General features: G+C 45.3%; 1 protein-coding gene and 1 pseudogene across 1 annotated transcript in view; both read left to right on the plus strand.

The window, feature by feature from the left end:
* Positions 1-4,014: 4,014 nt before the first annotated feature.
* SLC25A20 (solute carrier family 25 member 20) overlaps positions 4,015-19,040 on the plus strand; it is a 34,676-nt gene continuing 19,650 nt past the window's right edge. Inside the window, exons 1-3 of the mRNA XM_043886502.1 lie at positions 4,015-4,227; positions 13,288-13,380; positions 16,684-16,811. Coding sequence (XP_043742437.1) covers positions 4,123-4,227; positions 13,288-13,380; positions 16,684-16,811 — 326 coding nt within the window. The 5' untranslated portion in view covers positions 4,015-4,122. The remainder of the gene's footprint in view (positions 4,228-13,287; positions 13,381-16,683; positions 16,812-19,040) is intronic.
* Positions 8,859-9,281, plus strand: LOC122683024 (annotated as a pseudogene).

Below are 19,040 nucleotides of genomic sequence, written 5' to 3' on the forward strand. Positions count from 1 at the left end.
TGCTATTTCTTTCCCTCCCTCCCTATTGCTATTTTTGCATTAGCTGCTAAGTTCAGTAAAACGTTAAGCAGTAATCATGATTTAAAAAAAAATCTCTACTTGTTTTCCTATCATTAATAGGATAGCTTCTAATAGTTCACCATTAAATTGTTTTGCTGAGAAAAAATATGGTAGTTACTAGTTTGCTTTTAAAAAAAAAAGTAGTTACTCTTTATCACAAGGGAGTTTGCTTCAAATCTTAAATTTACAGTTTTATGTTCTTTTCCTTTTGGTTTTATCTTGTTTTTGCTAAGGAATGATGTTGAATCCTACTGTTGCAGGTTGGACTCTTTGGAAGCAAGTACTGAGATCGAGCTTGGGGAGCAAGATACTTACTAGGGACCAGCGTATGTAAAGGGAGGGGGCTGGAAGCAGAATTAGGCAGAGGCGGCAGTTAAACTGTGATGCAGGCCCAGTGAAGCCAACCCAGCAGAGAGCACTGGAGTGTGAATACTACCTGTCAGAGTATCTGATACCACACCAAAGTGGTCAGGCATTAAATCTCTACCTTGCTCAGTCACAGGATGTGGGTGGTCTTGGGAAGGGTGTGACCTAAGGGAACGTCCCCCTCATTCATGTTTGATTCCCAAGGTCTAGGAAGAAGGCTTCTCAAGCAAGGTCCAAGTGATCTCAGATGGCCTCGGCCTGCAGCCGCATAAAGTTGGGCCTTGTTCCCTGGCCAGACATTGAGGTTGAGGAGAGGCAGTGAGAGCAACAAATCCTAGCTGCCAGACCAGTGGTCAGTGTCAGGGCCCTGGCTCTTCGGCTTTGCAGAAAAAGAACTTCCACAAAGACGGAAAGTAGTGAAACAAGTCAAGTGTTTATTAGGAGGAAAACAGAGTACGTATGGATAGACACATGGGTGGACTCAGAGTCCCAGAGTCATGCCCTCGTGGTAGTATGACCACTTATATGGAGCAATTTTTTCTGGGTTCCCTTTGGCCAACCATTTTTATTTCCCTGGCTCAGAGTCCATAATTGGTGTATCTTAGGATCCTCCTATGTGTGTGCACACATCTCTCAGCCAAGGCAGATTCTACTTTAGAGGCGAGGCAGATTCTACTTTAGAGGTATAGAGGTAGTTAGCATCACCTAGCATCACTCCCCCTTTTGACCTCCAAGGAGCCTTTCTGTGCATGTGTAGTCAGGGAGGTCTGACTTTTCTCTTTTCTCTTTTCAAAAATGAGAAATAAGTGCTCTCTCCTCTTTGGGCAGAGCCCAGCCTCCTCCCTCAATTGTCCTCCTATTTTCATCTTGCAGTATCTACCATGGGTGGGGCCCTCTTGCCTCACAAAGATAGCTTCACATTCCTTATGAAGCTTCTGGTTCAGTTCAGTTCAGTCACTCAGTCGTGTCCGACTCTTTGCGACCCCATGGACTGCAGCACGCCAGGCTTCCCTGTGTATCACCAACTCCCAGAGCTTGCTCAAACTCATGTACATCAAGTAAGTGATGCCACCCGACATGAAGCTTGTGGAATTGATAGCAAACCTGGAGGTGTACATTTTTCTGGGGAGAGGGTGCCAGAAATTCTCTACCTCCCAGATGGCTAAGAACCACTGGTTGGACAATGTCTAGCATATGGGCAACTTGGTATCCATCTCCTGCATCAATATGTTACCTGGAGTGGGGAGAGGAAGGATACCTTGTGCTGAAGGGGACAGGAAATGTAAAGGCCTGGCCATTGCGGGGTGGAGGGTGGGGTCAGTTAAGTCACAGGGCTGTGTGGTAAACCAGTAGAAGCTAAGTTTGCTTAGAGAGGAAGATACAGTCTAGCGAAAAACACGGTTGAAGCAGTAAGGTAGCATGAAATATGAAAAGCCTTGTCTGCCCTGAACCATTTCTATTTTATTCTGATGCAGTGAGGAGCTGAGGAGGTTTTTTGGCCAGGGAATGACAGATTAAATTTCAGGTAAGTTTTCTAGCAGTGTGTAAAGGCTTATCAGATGAGGAAACAGGAAGACCATTTGTTTGGGCGATCATCAGTTACCCTATGAGGATTTAATAGAACTTGGTGGGCTTGAGTGGAGTCCATGTTCAGGTCTGTCAAGGTTTACCAAGAGGGTCTACCAGAAGAGTTTATCAGGAGGGCTGTTCTATAACAAACAGCACCTCTTCCTGAAGCTGCTCTGATGCAGATTGACTCTAAGTTAGCTCTTCTGCAGCCAGTGTTAGAAGTCCCAAATGAAATAAACGTGGTCCTATTACCAAACCCTGAATCTTGGACATTCCAATAAGGCCAATCCAGTGATGAGCACCCTGTTCAATTAATGCCTTCACTGCCTCTTGCCTGGACCAATATAATTTTCTCTTAACTGTTCTCCCTGCTTCCATTCTCTCCCAACACAAATTCATCGATACCAAATAGATTTTCTGAAACAAATCTGATCATGTCACAGCTGTGCTTAAAATTATTCCATTGTTCCCCATCCCCACCTAGAAAAAGCCTATAGCACAAGGTAAATAGGCTTTTGAGCCTTGCCCCAGCCTCCTTGCCTTCCACTCCTGTTACAGGTCTTCTGCCCCAGTCAGGCCCCATCACTTCCTGATCTCAATTTTGTTCCTGTCACTAATCTTTCCACCCCTAGTATACATGGTTCATCCTCCCCATTCTAGGCTTCCTCCTAGCTTGAGAATGCCTGCAGAGGAGGATTGCTATCAAGTTAGCTGGGCAGTGAGGTTCCTGTTACAGAGTAGGGGTATGCTTATTGTTTACAAATTTTTAATTTGACAAATTTCAAACATACAGAAATGACAAGTTATATAGTGGATACCTGAATACCATCCACCGAGAGTCAGTAAGTCAAAAACATAAGCATCACCCTTATGGCAACCCACACCAATACTCTTGCCTGGAAAATCCCATGGATGGAGGAGTGTCGTATGCTACAGTCCATGGGGTCGCAAAGAGTGGGACACAACTGAGCAACTTCAGTTCAGTTCAGTGGCTCAGTCGTGTCCCACTCTTTGCAACCCCATGAACCGCAGCACGCCAGGCCTCCCTACTCCTAATTGTTGTATTCATTAACGATTCCTTTAGGTTCTTCCTTCAGAATATATTCAGAATCCAGACACATCTTACCACCTCCTCTGCTGTGCTCTGATCCAATCCAGTCCAGCATCTCTGACTATGACCTTTAGCCTCCTCAAGTCTCCCTGCTTCTTAGTCTATCCTCAACTGGCAGTAAGAGGGATTCTGTTAACTCACAAGTCAGACTATGTCACTCCTCTGCTCAGAACCCTAGAATGGCTCCCACCTTCTTCAAAGGAGAGGCTGATGTCCTTACAGTGGCACACAAAGCCCCGCTTGATATGTCACCATTGGCACCATGTCGGCCTCAGGGGTCCCTCAAACAGTCCAGACACAGCCCATCTCAGGGACTTTGCAGTCTTTGCCTGGAAGATCCCTCCCTCCCCCCACTCCGGTCCCCCCTATATCTATGAACAGAACTCACCTCCTCAACTTCTCAGGTCTTGATTCCAGTCACCTTCTCCGTGAAACTGTCCTTTACTCACCTAATTAAAACTGCAGGTTACTTCCCCCCCCCCCCCAATACTAATCCTTATCCTCTTTCCAGATTTATTTTTCTTCATAGCAGTTCTCACCACTTGATACACCATGCATTTTTCACTAACTTTGCTACGGTCTGGAAGCTCCACAAGAACAAGGACCCGTGTGCTGTGCCTCCAGCACCTGAAAGGGTGCTTTGTCACACAGCAGAGCGCAGTCGCCTTCAGCGGAGTGGGTAGAGGAACGGGAACTTAAGGGAGGAAACAGAGTTTCTGGCGGAGTAAGTCCCCTCGACACCCCTCAACCGCCACTCCAAAATACCGCCCCGAAGGCGTCGGGGCCAGCCCCTCTCCCGCAAGCCACGCCCATCTAGGAGGGGCTATGGCCGGAAGCAGCGCCGCCGGCGGAAGCCGGGGCCGGGCAGGCGGTTTAGGCCCTCCTCCCGACCTGCCCCGGGCTCATGCCCCGCCCACCCGAAAGTGGGTGAAAGGTCGGCGGCGCCGGCGCCGCGGCTGGAGCAGTGGAGCAGAGCCGGCCGGGAAACCACAGGCACTGTGACGGACGGACTGACCATGGCAGACGAGGTGAAGCCCATTAGCCCGCTCAAGAACCTGCTGGCCGGCGGCTTTGGAGGCATGTGCCTGGTGTTCGTGGGACACCCGCTGGACACTGTCAAGGTGCGAGGAGGCTGGGGCGCGCGGGCTGGAGGGAGGAGGCCCGACCGAGCAGGGCGCGGAAAGCAGGGTCTCTCGCGACGCTCGGTCCGGGACAGAAGTGGGGGCCGGGGGAGCTTCCGTGAGAAGTCTGGGGAATCTCCCTCTCGACCCTTTCGGGTGTGGAGGAAACTGTTCCTGCGCCCCAAGGAGCTAGACGGCGCAGAGTGAGAAGCCTCTAATCGCCCACCGAAGACTCTTGATTTTAAAAAAAGTTCTCTGTTCGGCAACCTTTTCTGATCTGGCGCCCCTACTTTGGGGATGGTAAAGAAAAAACGTCTGCTCAAAGTTCTAACTTCTGCAAACCCTAACATCAGCAAGGTTGAAACAGGTCATCTGTAAATCCCTCTTCTGGAAGAGAGCTAAAAGCAGGTTACTCTAGATAGGTCTTTTGACACATTTCTCTGGAGCCAGAGTGCTCCGGCACTATCTCTTTTGCACCTTTCTTAACCATCTTCAGTCTGTAGCCTCTCCTTAACCTCAGTGGTCTCCTGTGGGAAGCAACAATGCCCTCAGTGACTGAGTCCCTTCCAAGGAAATCAAGTGATCAGCTTTGCCCAGGGCCAGGCTGATCCTCGCAACAATCTGGTGTGGAAGCCATGGTCAGATTGAGGCTCTGGGAAGGTGGAAACTCATCAAGGCTTGTTTGCTGATTATCCTCACATTGCACATCGACTGTTTCCCCTGTAGCACTTTCAGCAAGTCCTTACTGGAGACCAAAGTCCATACCCTGTGACTTAGCATTCAAAGCTTCATCCTACTTGTCTAACCTTATCTCTGCACACACTTGGAGAAAATGGACAGTTCATGGCCAGGGTGAGCCTGTGGGGAGCAGTCGTGCGTCTTGCAAAGTGGGAAACCTGTGTAGAGGACTTCTTGGATTGTTGAATTGGGTTTCCTCCACCAAAGCAAATTGCTTTGGTGATGTTCTCTGAGCAAGTCTGGGCAGCAGGCTCTTTGCTGCCTTTCATCTAGAAGAGGTTCTGGGGTCATTTTATCACAAGACTAAGATTAAAGCCATTGGGCTGGTTTGGGCACTGTGAAGCATGAAATCAGATGTTTATATTCAGTAGTTGATAAATGCCATATGTGTTAGGGCTTCCCCAACAGTAGTTCTAAGCAGCACGCATGCAGGGGAGAATTATTTGACCTCTCTTTCTACTCTTGATCTCGTTAGTTCTAGTTATCTGGGGCCTCTCTTTAAAGAAAAACAAAATCCTGTTGCTCCCTAATACAAGTGTCGCTCCTACCTCCGTATCTTTTTGCCCTTCCTCCCCATCAGTTGTCACTCCCAGGAAGGGAAGGATGATCTGTGTCCTGAAATGTAAATGACTGAAAATGCTCACTGCGTTTTTTAAGCCTTTATCTTTTAAAAATCAATTAATTAATTTTACTTTTGACTGTGCCGAGTCTTCGTTGCTGTGTGTGGGTTTCTCTAGGTGCAGCGAGCGGGGGCTACTCCCTAGCTGCAGTGCACAGGCTTCTTATAGCAGAGGCTCCTCTTGTTGCAGAGCACAGACTCTCGGGCATGCAGGCTTCACTGGTTGCAGCACCCAGGCTCAGTAGCTGTGGCACTAGGCATGTTGCTCCATGGCATGTGGGAACTTCTTTCACCAGGGATCGAACTGGCATCTGTTGCATTGCAAGGTGGATTCTTAACCACTGGACCACCAGGGAAGCCCTCACTGCATTTTTAATAACCAGAAAGTCTCCTTTTGATTTAAGCCAAAACCACAAATTGGTGACTACTGTCCTTTTGACCTTAGGGAGCCAGGCGGGCTCTGGTCAAAGCTTGGCCAAGAGACACATTCAGAGACCCAAGGCAACTAACCGTGGTAAGAAAAGGCAAGAGCTGGAGCTGTTCAGCTTGGAAAGACTTTATGGTGGGTGGTGAAGGGCTGGCTGAGTTCTAACTAGAGAAGTAGGGAGACCCAGATATTCCAGGCAGAGAGGAGGCAGGACTGAAGGTGGATATAGGCTTGTCAGTTGGAATCAGGCTGTAAAAGAAGACCAGCCATGGAGGACTTTAATGTTCTTGCTGGGCCTAAATGGTGGATGTCATGATGAGACAGGTATGGATTTATACAATATCACAAAAAAGGTATCAGTCAGAAGTTTTGGTCCATCTCTCTCTCTTTCTACTAACTTGAGGAGCTTGTGCCTGACCATGGAGAATCTGAAGGCCAAGTAAGGGATATTGGATGTAAAGCAGTGGGAGCCTCTGGACATGTCTACTGTTATGTTCCATAAACTCCTCAGCTTTGCATGTCTCCTCCATTGCCTAGAGCGCAGGACTAACAAAAGCCCTGACAAAATCAAGAATGAAAAATTTGTTAGGTTGGTGCAAGAGTAATTGTGGTTTCAGACCCTGAATTTTAAATCATTATAGCTAGGCTCAGACACATCTTTATTAATCAAAATAAGAACCATTACAAGCAACACATTTTTGCCAATGAGAAATAAGTTTGTTGATTCCTGTAGCATAAAAAGCTATGCTTCAAAAAAAAAAAGTTATGCTTCAAGATTCAATGAACTCTTGAAAAGCATTTTCTGCATCCTGCTGGTTGTGAAAGCATTTTCCCTGCATGAAGTTGTTGAGTTGCTTGAAGAAGTGGTAGTTGGTTGCAAGAGGTCACATGAATATGGCCGATGAGGCAAAATTTTGTAGCCTTATTCACTCAACTTTTGAAGTTTTGTTTGTGCAATGTGCAGTCGGGCATTGTCACAGAGAATTGGTCCCTTTCTTTTGACCAGTGCTGGCTGCAGGCATTGCAGTTTTGGGTGCATCTCATTGATTTGCTGAGAACACTTCTCATATATAATGATTTCGCAAGGATTCAGAAAGCTGTAGTGGATCAGACTGGCAGCAGATGGCCAAACAGTGGCCATCACCCTTTCTTAGGTGCAAGTTTGGCTTTGGGAAATGCTTTGGAACTTCTTCTCAGTCCAGCCACTGAGCTGGTCATCACAGTTGTATGCTATCCACTTTTTGTCACATGTCACCATCCAATCAAGAAATGGTTTGCTGTTGTTGCATAGGATAAGAGAAGACAGCACTTCAAAATGATGATTTTTTTTTGTGATCAGCTCATGAGACACCCACTTATCGAGCTTTTTCACCTTTCCAATTTGCTTTAAATGCCAAACAGCTGTAGGATGGTTGACCTTGAGTTCTTGAGAAACTTCTCATGCAGTTGTAAGAGGATCAGCTTTGATGATCCTCTCAATTCAGTTCAGTACAGTGCAGTTGCTCAGTCGTGTCCAACTCTTGGTGATCTCATGGACTGCAGCATGGCAGACTTCCCTGTCCAATACCAACTCCTAGAGCTTGCTCAAACTCATGTGCATTGAGTCGGTGATGCTATCCAACCATCTTATCCTCTATCATTCCCTTCTCCTCCTGCCTTCAGTCTTTCCCAGCATCAGGGTCTTTTCCAATGAGTCAGTTCTTCACATCAAGTGGCCAAATATTGGAGCTTCAGCTTCACCATCAGTCCTTCCAGTGAATAGTCAGGACTGATTTTCTCTAGGATTGACTGGCTTGATCTCCTTGCAGTCCAAGAGACTCTCAAGAGTCTTCTCCAACACCACAGTTCAAAAGCATCAGTTCTTCAGTGCTCAAATCCTCTCAGTTGGTCTTTGTCAGCTTCCAATGGTTGGCCACTGTGCTCCTCATCTTCAAGGCACTCATCTTCTTTGCAGAGCTTCTTGAACCACCACTGCACTGTGTTTGTTAGCAGTTCCTGAACCAAATGCAGTGTTGATGCTGTGATTTGTCTTAGCTGCTTTATGACCCATTTTGAACTAGTATGAGAAAATCACTCGAATTTGCTTTTTGTCTAACATCTTTTCCATAGTCTAGGATACATATAAAGTAAACAGCAAGTAACAATTCATTAGCAAAAACATAAAGCAGCAAATGTACATTAAAGATGTTTAATATAACCACATTTAAGAATGTATTCCAAAACAAAAAAATTTAAAAAAAGAAGAATGTATTTCAATATCAAATGGCAAAGTTCAACAATGTAAAACCAAAATTACTTTTGCACCAACCTAAATAAATAGAGGAAGAGCATGATGAAAATGGTGTCTTGGAAAGGTTAGTATGATAGCAAACTGAGAAGGATTAAGAAGTAGAACACAGAGCAGGAAAAAGACTGCAGAAATATAATGACTGGGTGTATCAGTTATCTTGCAATGTAACAACTTACCCCAAAACTTAGTGGCTTAAAACAACAACAATAGGGACTTCCCTGGCAGTCCAGTGGTTGCAACTCCATGTTGCAAGGGGGCATGGGTTCGAGCTCAATCCATAGTTGGTTAACTAGGATCCTGCATGCTGCACAGTGCGGTCAAAACAACAACGACAACATTCATTAGCTCTCTTGATCTTTGTGAGACAGGACTTGGGGAGCAGATTAGGTGGGTAGTCTGGCTCAAGGATTTCTTGTGAAGTTGCAGATGTTGTCTGGGATCCAGAATATATAAAAGAACTCTTACAAGTCAATAACACAAAAAACAACGCAATATAAGAATAAGCAAAATCTCCTCCCGACCTTTTCTCCAGCCGGCCGCACGGGAGGGAGGCAGAGATGGCAGATGAGACCACCAAGGCTCAGGTTGCCTGGCCTGGTGGCGACATGATCTTCAAGAAGATGATTCGCAAGGAAATCCCAGCCGAAATCATTTATGAGGATGACCAGTGTCTGGCTTTCCATGACATTTCCCCTCAAGCACCAGCACGTTTTCTTGTGATACTAAAGAAACATATATCCTAGATTTCTGCAGCAGAAGATGATGATGAAATGATGGGCATTTGATGATTGTTGGCAAGAAACGCGCTGCTGATCTGGGCCTGAAGGGCTATCGAATGGTGGTGAATGAAGATTCAGATGGGGGCCAGTCTGTCTATCACATTCATCTCCATGTTCTCGAAGGTTGGCAGATGAACTGGCCTCCTGGTTAAGCATGCTGTAGGGATAATTTTGCCTTCTCTATGCAGTGATCAGGTTTGCAAGTTCCAATATGCTAAACAATTATTTTTTTCTGCCTGTGAATGGAGATATTGCAAAAATAATTTAAAAAACCCATGCATAATAAAAGATTGTTGCATGGTCTGAAAAAGAAAAATAAGCAAAGTACTTAAATATACATTTCTCCAAAGAGGATATATAATTGGAAAAAACCATGAAAGAAGTGTTCAATATCACTAATCATTAGGGAAATGCAAATAAAAAGTATAATGACATACCACCTTATACCCAATAGAATGGCTGCTATCAATAAAATAACAAAGGTCAGGGAGGATGCAGAGACTTTGGAACCCTTGTACACTATTGTTGGGAATGTTACTGGTATACTGTGGAAAACAGTATACCAGTATCTTAAAAAAGTAAAATAGAATTACCATATGATCCAGCAATTCTACTTCTGGATATTTACCCAAAAGAATTGAAAGCAGACTCTTGAAGAGATATTAGTACACCCCGTTCATAGCAGCATTATTCGCAATAGCTGAAACATGGGAGCAACCCAGGTGCCCACAAATGAAAGAATGAATAAGCAAAATGTGGCCTATGCATATAATAGGATATTATTCAACCTTAAAAAGAAGGAAATTTTGACACTTGCAACCACATGGATGAATGTTGAAAACATTAGGATCAATGAACTAAGTCATTCATAAAAAGACATGTACTTTATGATCCTACTTATATGAGGTACTTCAAGTACAGAAAATCTTAGAGACAGAAAGTAGACTGGTTACCAGGGTCTGGATATAGGGCGAATGGGAAGTTATTGTTTAGTGGGTAAAGATAAAAAGAATTGTGGATGATGGTGACGGTTGCACAGCATTTTGAATTTATTTAACATCACTGAAAAGTGAAAGTGAAAGTCACTCAGTTGTGTCCGACTCTTTGTGACCCTATGGACTATACAGTCCATGGAATTCTCCAGGCCAGAATACTGGAGTGGGCAGCCTTTCCCTTCTCCAGGGAATCTTTCCAACCGAGGGATCAAACGCAGGTCTCCAGCATTGCAGGCAGATTCTTTACCAGCTGAGTCACCAGGGAAGCCCAATATCACTGAACTGTGCACTTAAAAATGATCGAGATGAAAAAAAAAAAAAATGATCGAGATGGTAAATTTTATGTATATTTTATGAGAGTAAAAAAAAAAAATTGGAAAGGAAAAAATGGGCAAAGAATCTGAATAGACATTTTTCCAAAGAAGATACTCAAATGGCCAATAAACACATGAAAAATGTTCAACATCATTATCCATCATGAAAACATAAATCGAAATCTTAGTGAGATACCACCTAATAACCACCTAACACCTGCTATAATTAAAAAAAATTAAAAAATAGATGTCAGTGTTGGCAAGGATGTGGAGAAGTTGGAACACTCATAAACTGCTGGTGGGAGTGTAAATGGTGCAACCTCTTTGGGAAACAGTCTGGCAGTTCCTCAAAAGGTTACATAAACATAGAGTTAGCATCTGACCTAGCAGTCCTCCTGTTGTGATTAATTTTATGTGTCAACTGAGCCATGGATGTCCAGATATTGGTCAAACGTTATTCTGGGTATATCTGTGAGGATGTTTTTGTGTGAGATTAGCATTTAAGGGAGACTAAGTAAAGCAGATTGCTCTCACTAATGTGGGTGACCCTCATCTAGTCAGTTGAAGGCCTTAATAGAACAAAAGGCCAAAACTCCTCCCTCTTGACTGATTGAGCTGGGATGTTGATCTTTTCCTGCCTTTGAACTCTAACTGAAATGTTGGCTCTTCTTGGGTCTTGAGCCTGCCAACTTTTAAACTGGGACTTGACCATTAGCTCTCCTGGTTCTCAGGTCTTAACACTTGAAATAGAACTATCTCATTGACTTTCCTGGGTGTCCATCTTGCTGACTGCAGATCTTGCAGTTTGTCTGCCTCCATAATTGTGTGAGTCAATTCCTTATAACAAACAAACAAATAACTAACTCTTCATAGCCTATTGGTTCTGTTTCTCTGGAGAATCTTGACCCATACAACACCCAAGAGAACTAAAAACATATGTCCACTCAAAAACCTGTACACAAAAGTTTGTAGCACCATTATTGATAATAATAAAAGTGGAGAAAATGTAATTTGTCATTATCTGATGAGCAGATAAACAAAACATAGTTTATTTGTGTAGTAGAATATTATTTACCAATAAAAAGAATAAAGAATTGATACATTCTGCAACATAGGTGAACTTTGAACACTTTATGCTAAGTAAAAGAAACCAGATATGAAAAAAAAAATCATACAGACCACATACTGTATGATTTCATTTGTATGAAATATAGAGAATAGGAAAATTCATGGAGGCAGAAGGTAGCTTAGTAATTGCCAGTGGCTGAGAGAAGAGGAGAATGACTACTAATGGGTGTGGTGTTTCTTTTTGGGGTGATGAAAATATTCTCAAATTGATTATAATGAAGGTTCCACAACTCTGCAACTGTTAAAACCCTCTAACTGTATACTTTAAATAGGTGAATGTTATGGTATACGAGTTATATCATAATAAGGCTTTAAAAAAAAAAGAAAAAGCAACCCCATACTGGACCAAAAACCCTCCCTCCCAGTCAAAAACAACAAAAAGATGTTGGGCAGGACTGTACTCATCTAAAGAATTGACTTCCACGTGGTTCATTCACATGCTGGCAGTTAGTGCTGGCTGTTGAGAAGAGGCCTTGTTTCCTCTACACATGGCCTTTTCAGGCTGTTTAGGTATCCTCATAGCGTAGTGACGGACTCCCCAAAGCAGATAACTTGAGATGGACACAGGCAGAAGCCGACCTTTCTGTCTCCTAGCCTTGGAAGTCACATAGCATCAATATCATCACATTCTGTTTGACCGAAGTGAGTCACTGAGTCTGGATCACATCCAAGGGGAGGGGATTTAGGGTTTAACTTCTGAAGAGCAGGAGTATCAAAGAGTTAATGGGCATTTTTGAAAACCACCACACTGGGTAAGAATGGGCAAGCACTTTGCCTGGAAGACTTCAGATGGAGAGAGGAAGAAATTAGGATCCTGGCAGCATCTTGAAAGAACCTTGCGTTAGCCTTGGTGCCCACATGAATAAGAGGAGAAACACAGGAAGTAGTTGGGTGCTAGAGTTTCAAATGCGGAGAAACAGGGTAGACTGGTGGCTCTGGGACAAATGGGACATGCATCGAAAGGATGAGATTTTAGAGGTAATTTGAGTAGGGAGAGCTTCCCCAGGCAGTGGAATATAGCCCAAAAGGTGAGGTGAGAAGGTCTGAAGATGGCTGAGTAAAAGTCATCACTGAACATAAGCTGAAGCCCCGGAACGTGTCTTCTGTATAAGTACCGAGTGCTAACCGATCGCGCCGCTGGAGCTCTTGGAACATGTTTTCTGAAAGGGATAGTGGGACACCTGGAGTAGAAAAGGAGACAAAGGGTGGAGTGCTAAGAGTGGAGATTTAAAGAGAGACAGCTGGAAGCATTGAACCCACCGAAAGGTGGAGAAGGATGACCAAGGAAAGCAGGATTAAATCCACCTCATTCCAAAGTATCTTTGTCAAGCATGTTACCGGACCCCCCACAAAGCACTTCAGATGGGTGTGGAGAGTGCCTAGAATTGAGCTGAGCTTTGATTCAGCCAGGTCTAGTTACTGGCACATCACTGGGCCTCAGTGAACCCAGTCTCCTCATTTGTAAACTGGTCATACCTATTCCATTTGGTCACCGTGGGATCCGTTAGGTAAGAAATAAATAGCAAAAGTGGCTGAGGAAATCAGAGGAACTGTCTCACTCTTCAAAAGCATGCTACTGATGACTTATGAGTACAAGGTTGGAATAAACTGGAGGAAAGAGAAGTCTGAATCCAGCAGATAAGGGGAATGCTGAAAATGTGCACACAGGTGCTGCTTACTCTGATGAGATTCTGGCAGATGGTCAGGTCATTGCCTCTGACAGGCGGTTCTGCTTCTGGGAAATGACTGTGTTTTAACTTCTGGTTTTAGGTCCGACTGCAGACGCAGCCTCCAAGTTTGCCTGGACAGCCTCCCATGTATTCTGGCACCTTTGACTGTTTCCGGAAGACTCTGATGAGAGAGGTATGGAATCGTGGGGCTGGGCATTTTCTTATTCAGAGGAACACATTTTCAGAGGGTTGGAGTGTTACTTCTCCGGGGGACTGGGTGACTGCATGCTTCTGCAGGAGGTCCAGCCCACGTGCCTGGCTCTCTCACCCCCGTGTCATCCCATGTCCTTCTGTTGTCATCGCTTTGGAGTGTTTGAGAGTTACAGTTACTGTTTTATGTGGATGAATGAAGCTAATAAAGTGGTTCTTTCTCTCTTGGAAGGCAAAATTTAGACCACAGGGAATTCATGAGGAATAATTGGAGACATGAAATAGAAGAAAAGGCAAAGCTGGTTCAGTCTGTTTGACAGGGATCAGTGTCAAAAGTTCATGTAAAATTTGGAGGAAAAGTCAGCTTGTCTGAGGAAAAAAGAGAGTGAAAGAGAGGGTCTTCAAACCCATAGACAGGGAAACTAAATTGATGTGAGGTTATTGAATTGTATAATCATTTTTCAGGTATTTCTTAGAGTGAAAACATGGGATTTTAGAAGTTTTAATGACTAGTGATGCTTATTATTGATGTCATTAGCACATAGGTAACAACACCTTGTTAAGAACTTTTCCTTCATTGCCTAAAATATAACTCTGATGTGAATAAATGTTAAATATATAGTCTTTATTAAATATACAGAAGTAAGAAGCAGGTATCACCCAGACAAAGAGGGGATGCTGGTAAGTGATGGACTCAGTCTAGGAGGAGAAACTGTTCCCAGGGCTCCTGCAGGACCCAGGTACGGGAGGAAGGTTTTGAAGTGGAATCTACCCAATCATCCATGCTGGAGATGGTGCCGTCTTTTCTTCTGTAAGGCTGTCTTTCTCTCATCACCCAGAATGGAGTCTGATCAGTGTCCAGTGGAGGCTTTGAGCTTCCAGTATGCTAAGAGTTCTCTGCCCTTACAGAGAGACAGGATTATATGCCCCTTGGTCAGCAAGTGTTACTGAGCACCTGTACAGCGCCTTGGCAATGTGCTGGGTGCTGGAGGCTTGGTGAGAGTGGCTTGTATAAACCCAACTTGGTGAGAGTGGCTTGTATAAACCCAACTCATATATATGGAATTTAAAAAGATGGTAACGATAACCCTATATGTATAAACCCAACTCCCTGCAGTGTCGAAGAGGCTTCCTCAGTCCATATTTGTGCTTGTCTCTGGGTTTCGCTGTGCCAGATTGAGCTCACTTTCTGGTACTACTGGACGGATATTGGTTGTACTGCATGGAACTGGGTGGGCCAGACAGTGGAAGGAAGGCTGGAGTTGTTGAGAGTCGCTGGCCCTCCCGGCCTTGGGCATCCTTCTCAGCCAAGTGGGAAGCTGTGGGAGGGGCTTTGGGAGGGTTTTGTCCCGAGGGGCTTTTGCAGATCCTTCTCAGAACCTTCTCTTCCTGTTCACCCTTCCCTCTTTACTTTCTCTGCCCTTGGAGAGTCTGCTTACAGCCTGTAGCAATGTTAGACCTTTGCAGGATCTGGGAAGAGTGCTGACAAGTACAGTTGTGCCCTTTAGTTCTGGAAAGAAGATGGGTTGTGAGTGCCCAGAGTCTGCAGTGAGTCGGGTTCTCCAGCCTAGGTCTGTGGACCTTCCCCTGAGTGTAGCATCCCTTGCCCCTGCCCATTTCTTCTGCTATTTCCTGTAGGGAGCAACTATAACATGTTTTTAAAAATTAGCCCTTATTTTGTATTAAAATGATACAAGAACTTAGTTTGTTACTGAAGGGCTTGTAACAAAGTAGCCCCCCACCCAATCCTTTAGAAGTTGCTACTTTCTACTTTCTCAGTTACTGTTTTTCTTCCTCCCTTTTTGGGAACTTCTCCCACCAAGGATTGCACCCCTGCCCCCTGCAGTGAAAGTTCACAGAGTCTTAACCACTGAACCATCAGGGAAGTCCCTCAGCTCTCTGTTATTAACGCTGTTTTCTACCTAGCTGCATGCATGTATTTTATCCATTTAAAACTGTTTTAGCTACCTGTTTGTGGTAGATGGTTGTAACTCTTGCATTCCTTAGCTCCTCTTTCTGCTCTGCCCAATAATTTTCATCATCCTTCGTGGTTTGATAGAGTTCACTGTTTTCATGACTGCAACTTGATGTATGTTTTTTCTCTGTTAACAAAGTAATGTCCTTCAGTGCACTTTTCATTACAGCTTTTTGTTTTTCTTGAGGTTGCCTGAACAATTGTGTCAGTTTCTCTTGCTTGTGTCTCTTTGAGCCTCTGCCTCTGTTGTCCTGTGTCCTAAATGTGCTGTAGAATACCTTTTTGTTTGGTTTTCCACACTGCCTGACACTTATCATCTGTTGTTACAATGTTTGCTGTTTGCTTTGTTTTTCTTAGAAAACAAACAAACTCCTCCTGGAGTCCTATGTCCCATACTCCCATGTCAACTGGCTTCCCAGGCCCGCTGTACCCAACACCTTCCTGAGAACACCCCTCCCCTCTCTTGGGCCAAACCCTTGGTCTCCTGGATCCCAGATCTTCCTCGTCCTTGTTACACTAACTTGTTTGGTTGGAATGTCTATTTGTCTGTCTATTTATTGGCTACTACATAGTCAGTTTCATTATCTAAATGTACTAGTGAAAATTGATGTGCAGTCTTGCTCTTGTTTTTAACAGTAAGAATCTTGTGTCTTTTTTGGGAGGGGGCATACTGGGTGGCTTGAGTGATCTCAGTTCCCCAACCCAGGACTGAACCCAGGCTACCACAGTGAAAGCCCAGAATGCTAACCACTAGGCCACTGGGGAACTCCCCTCAGGTCCTAATGCTTGGGAAATACAAAAATTTCTTAAGCACCTGTAATCTCACCCCCAAGCAAGTCACATTGTACATTCTGTTTTATAGCCTGCTTTTTCTTTCCCCCAATTTAGTAATCTCTTCTCATGTTACAATGTGATTATATGGCTGTGTGATAGTCCAATACGAGGTTTCTGTAATTTGTCTCATAAATCTCCTATTTGGGAATGTTCCAAAATGCAGTGCTTAATAAATGTCTGATGTCATTCTTTTTTATATCTTTGAGTATTCCCTTATGTTTCCAGACAGGTAGTTTTGTGATGGAGGTGTAAGCTACGTGTTGCCAGTTTGCCTTCCAGAATAGAAGCTGTTTTCAGTTTCTCCAGCAGTTTATAAGAAGACAACCATTTCTGATAAATGGGAAGATTCTTCCTTTTAAAGCTCTCCTTGCTTGGGGAAAGGGGGCCACAGGTCAGAGGACACGCTGCTTCCCTGCTTCCGTGATGGAGACGTTAGTAGTGTCTGTAAACAGCTTCCCCTTCTATGCTTCCTTGCAGGGCATCAGGGGTCTATATCGGGGCATGGCCGCCCCCATCGTCGGGGTCACCCCCATGTTTGCTGTCTGCTTCTTTGGGTTTGGTTTGGGGAAGAAACTGCAACAGAAACACCCAGAGGATGTGCTCAGGTGAGTACTTACTTACCGGCCCAGAGCACTCGATGCTGTTCTGCCGGTGGTGTGACGCAGGTTACAGGAAAGAACTGTCAGACCGGCAGTGGCTGTCCTCTTCTCCACATGAGGGAGGTATTTGGGTTTCCTTTGCCCTGTGCACCCATAGGGGAAAAGATAAAACCCAAAGCCCTCCCCCACCCCCCTTACTAGGTTGTCGTCATTTCTCATGTGAAGTAGTCTTGCTTACTGGGGATGTTAGTAACACCAGCCCTGCAGCACTGGGCGGTCCGGATGCTAAAATCTGTGTCAGATGCCACGACGGTACCTGGTGCTGCAGCAGGGACAGCAGCAGCCTGTTTCTCATCCCCTGGACGGAGAAGGGACAGTTTCAGCTTCTGTCTTACTTCATTTTCGTAACATGATTCTAATTACTTCCAAGTATTGGTGTCTCTGTTGCAGTGAAAGAAACTAGTATATTTCCTTCCAGTAGACTTTCAGAAGTTGGATTTGGGTATGGAGAGGCAGATGAGGTAGAATTAGGGCTCAGAACTGACAAAGCAGTGAATGAAGTGGGCTTCTTGGGATGCAGGGCATTCTGAGTTGACACCCGGGATGACAAGGCACACTCAGTCTGGGATGACACCTCTTGGGTGGCGCTGCATACAGCGCAGGACCCACAGCAGCTGGCTGGGCTTGGATTCTAGAGCTCACGGGAGGAAGCCCAGGGTGCCCTGTGGTTGATTCGATCACTACTTCAGGCCGCAGCAGGCTGAGTAAGGGGCGAGGTGTAAATAGAAATGCTCGTAACATGAAACTATTTCTGGAGTCCCCGTGACTCTCTGAATGTGGCCAGCTTCTATAAAAAGCTACAGGTGGCCCCAAATGTGAGTGTAGGGGGCGGGGTCCTTTGGAAGCTGTGTTTGACTATTTTTTTTTAATATATATTTTTATTTATTTGGCTGTGACGAGTCTAGTCCCCTGACCAAGGATCAAACTTGGGCCCCCTGCCTTGGGAGTGTGGTGTCTTAGCCCCTGGGCCGCTAGGGAAGGCCATGTGTTTGGCTGTGTTAGTCTGAATAGCCTATGGACACATGTCCTCTCTGAGCTCCTGGACTTTTAGCTCATATGCTAGCTCACAGCTGTATCATGAATCAGGGCCATGCCCAAGAACTTTCATGGGGTGACTGCTGCTGCCTCAGCCTGTGAGTTGTAGTCCCTCTACCGTCACATCAGTGCTCAGAGAAGTACCCTTCCTGCCTGGGCAAAGGTTCAGACACTCGGATCCCCGTCCCATCATCCTGCCGTGTTCTGAATCCTGCATGTCAACCCTGCCACCTTCCCCTCCCCACTGTAGTGTTTTGGCATAGTGCAGAAAGGAACATTACCAGGACCTTGGATGGAAGCTCAAGGGTCCAGACCTCACAAATGCTTCCCTGGGATGGAGTGAGGGGTGGCGGAATGGGCCACCCATGCAGGCTGTCTGCATGATACCCCGTGTACACGCAGAGACCCTGTTCAGAGGAGAGTCCCCAGTCCCAGGGGATGGAGGTATGTGCAGCCTAAGGCCTGGGCATCCATGGAAGAACAGGTGTTGGTCTCTTGAGGGGAAGTTCCATTGCTGAAAGGGTGCCTCTCGGAGACAGCAGTGTGAACTGAAACTGTGAAGGAGGCCAGGCCTGAAAGCAGATCTCTTGATGGTTGAGGAAACAGCTTGTATGCTGGGCTTGCATGCCTGAGGTAGTTGTGTGAGGCCTGCCTGGGGTGCATGCATAGGAAAAACAGCCTTGCCCTGCCTCATGACCAAACTCGTACTGCTCTTAAGACCTTAGACCCCTGCCCTGGGAAACTTGACGTCAGGACGGGAAGTGGATGTCTCCTTATCCCCATTTGACGTCTCTTCTCCAGGTTTTGGGCTCCTTGTGGGGTGGGAAATTCCTGAAGGCTTCCAGAGGCCTGGGATCAGGAGGGGCCTGAGGCTCAGGCAAGCGGGTGAAGTTTTTCAGCAACATGTGCTCAATTGTGGGGACTCTGTTCAAACACTCATTGTAACTCTGGGCTCCATTGCTTCGAGACCAGTCTGGTAATCTAATGTCAGAAAGGAAAGGAGATGCCAGAAATGGCACAGGCAGTGATGCTAGGAGCCTCCAGTTCCTCCACATACTCAGTGTGACTCATTCTGTGAGGGCCACGGTGAGGATCCAGATCTCTGGCCACTGGAGGACTATTCCCCACACAGAAGCCATA

This window comes from Cervus elaphus, chromosome 24 (genome assembly GCF_910594005.1).
Source record: "Cervus elaphus chromosome 24, mCerEla1.1, whole genome shotgun sequence".
Taxonomy (NCBI): Eukaryota; Metazoa; Chordata; class Mammalia; order Artiodactyla; family Cervidae; genus Cervus; species Cervus elaphus.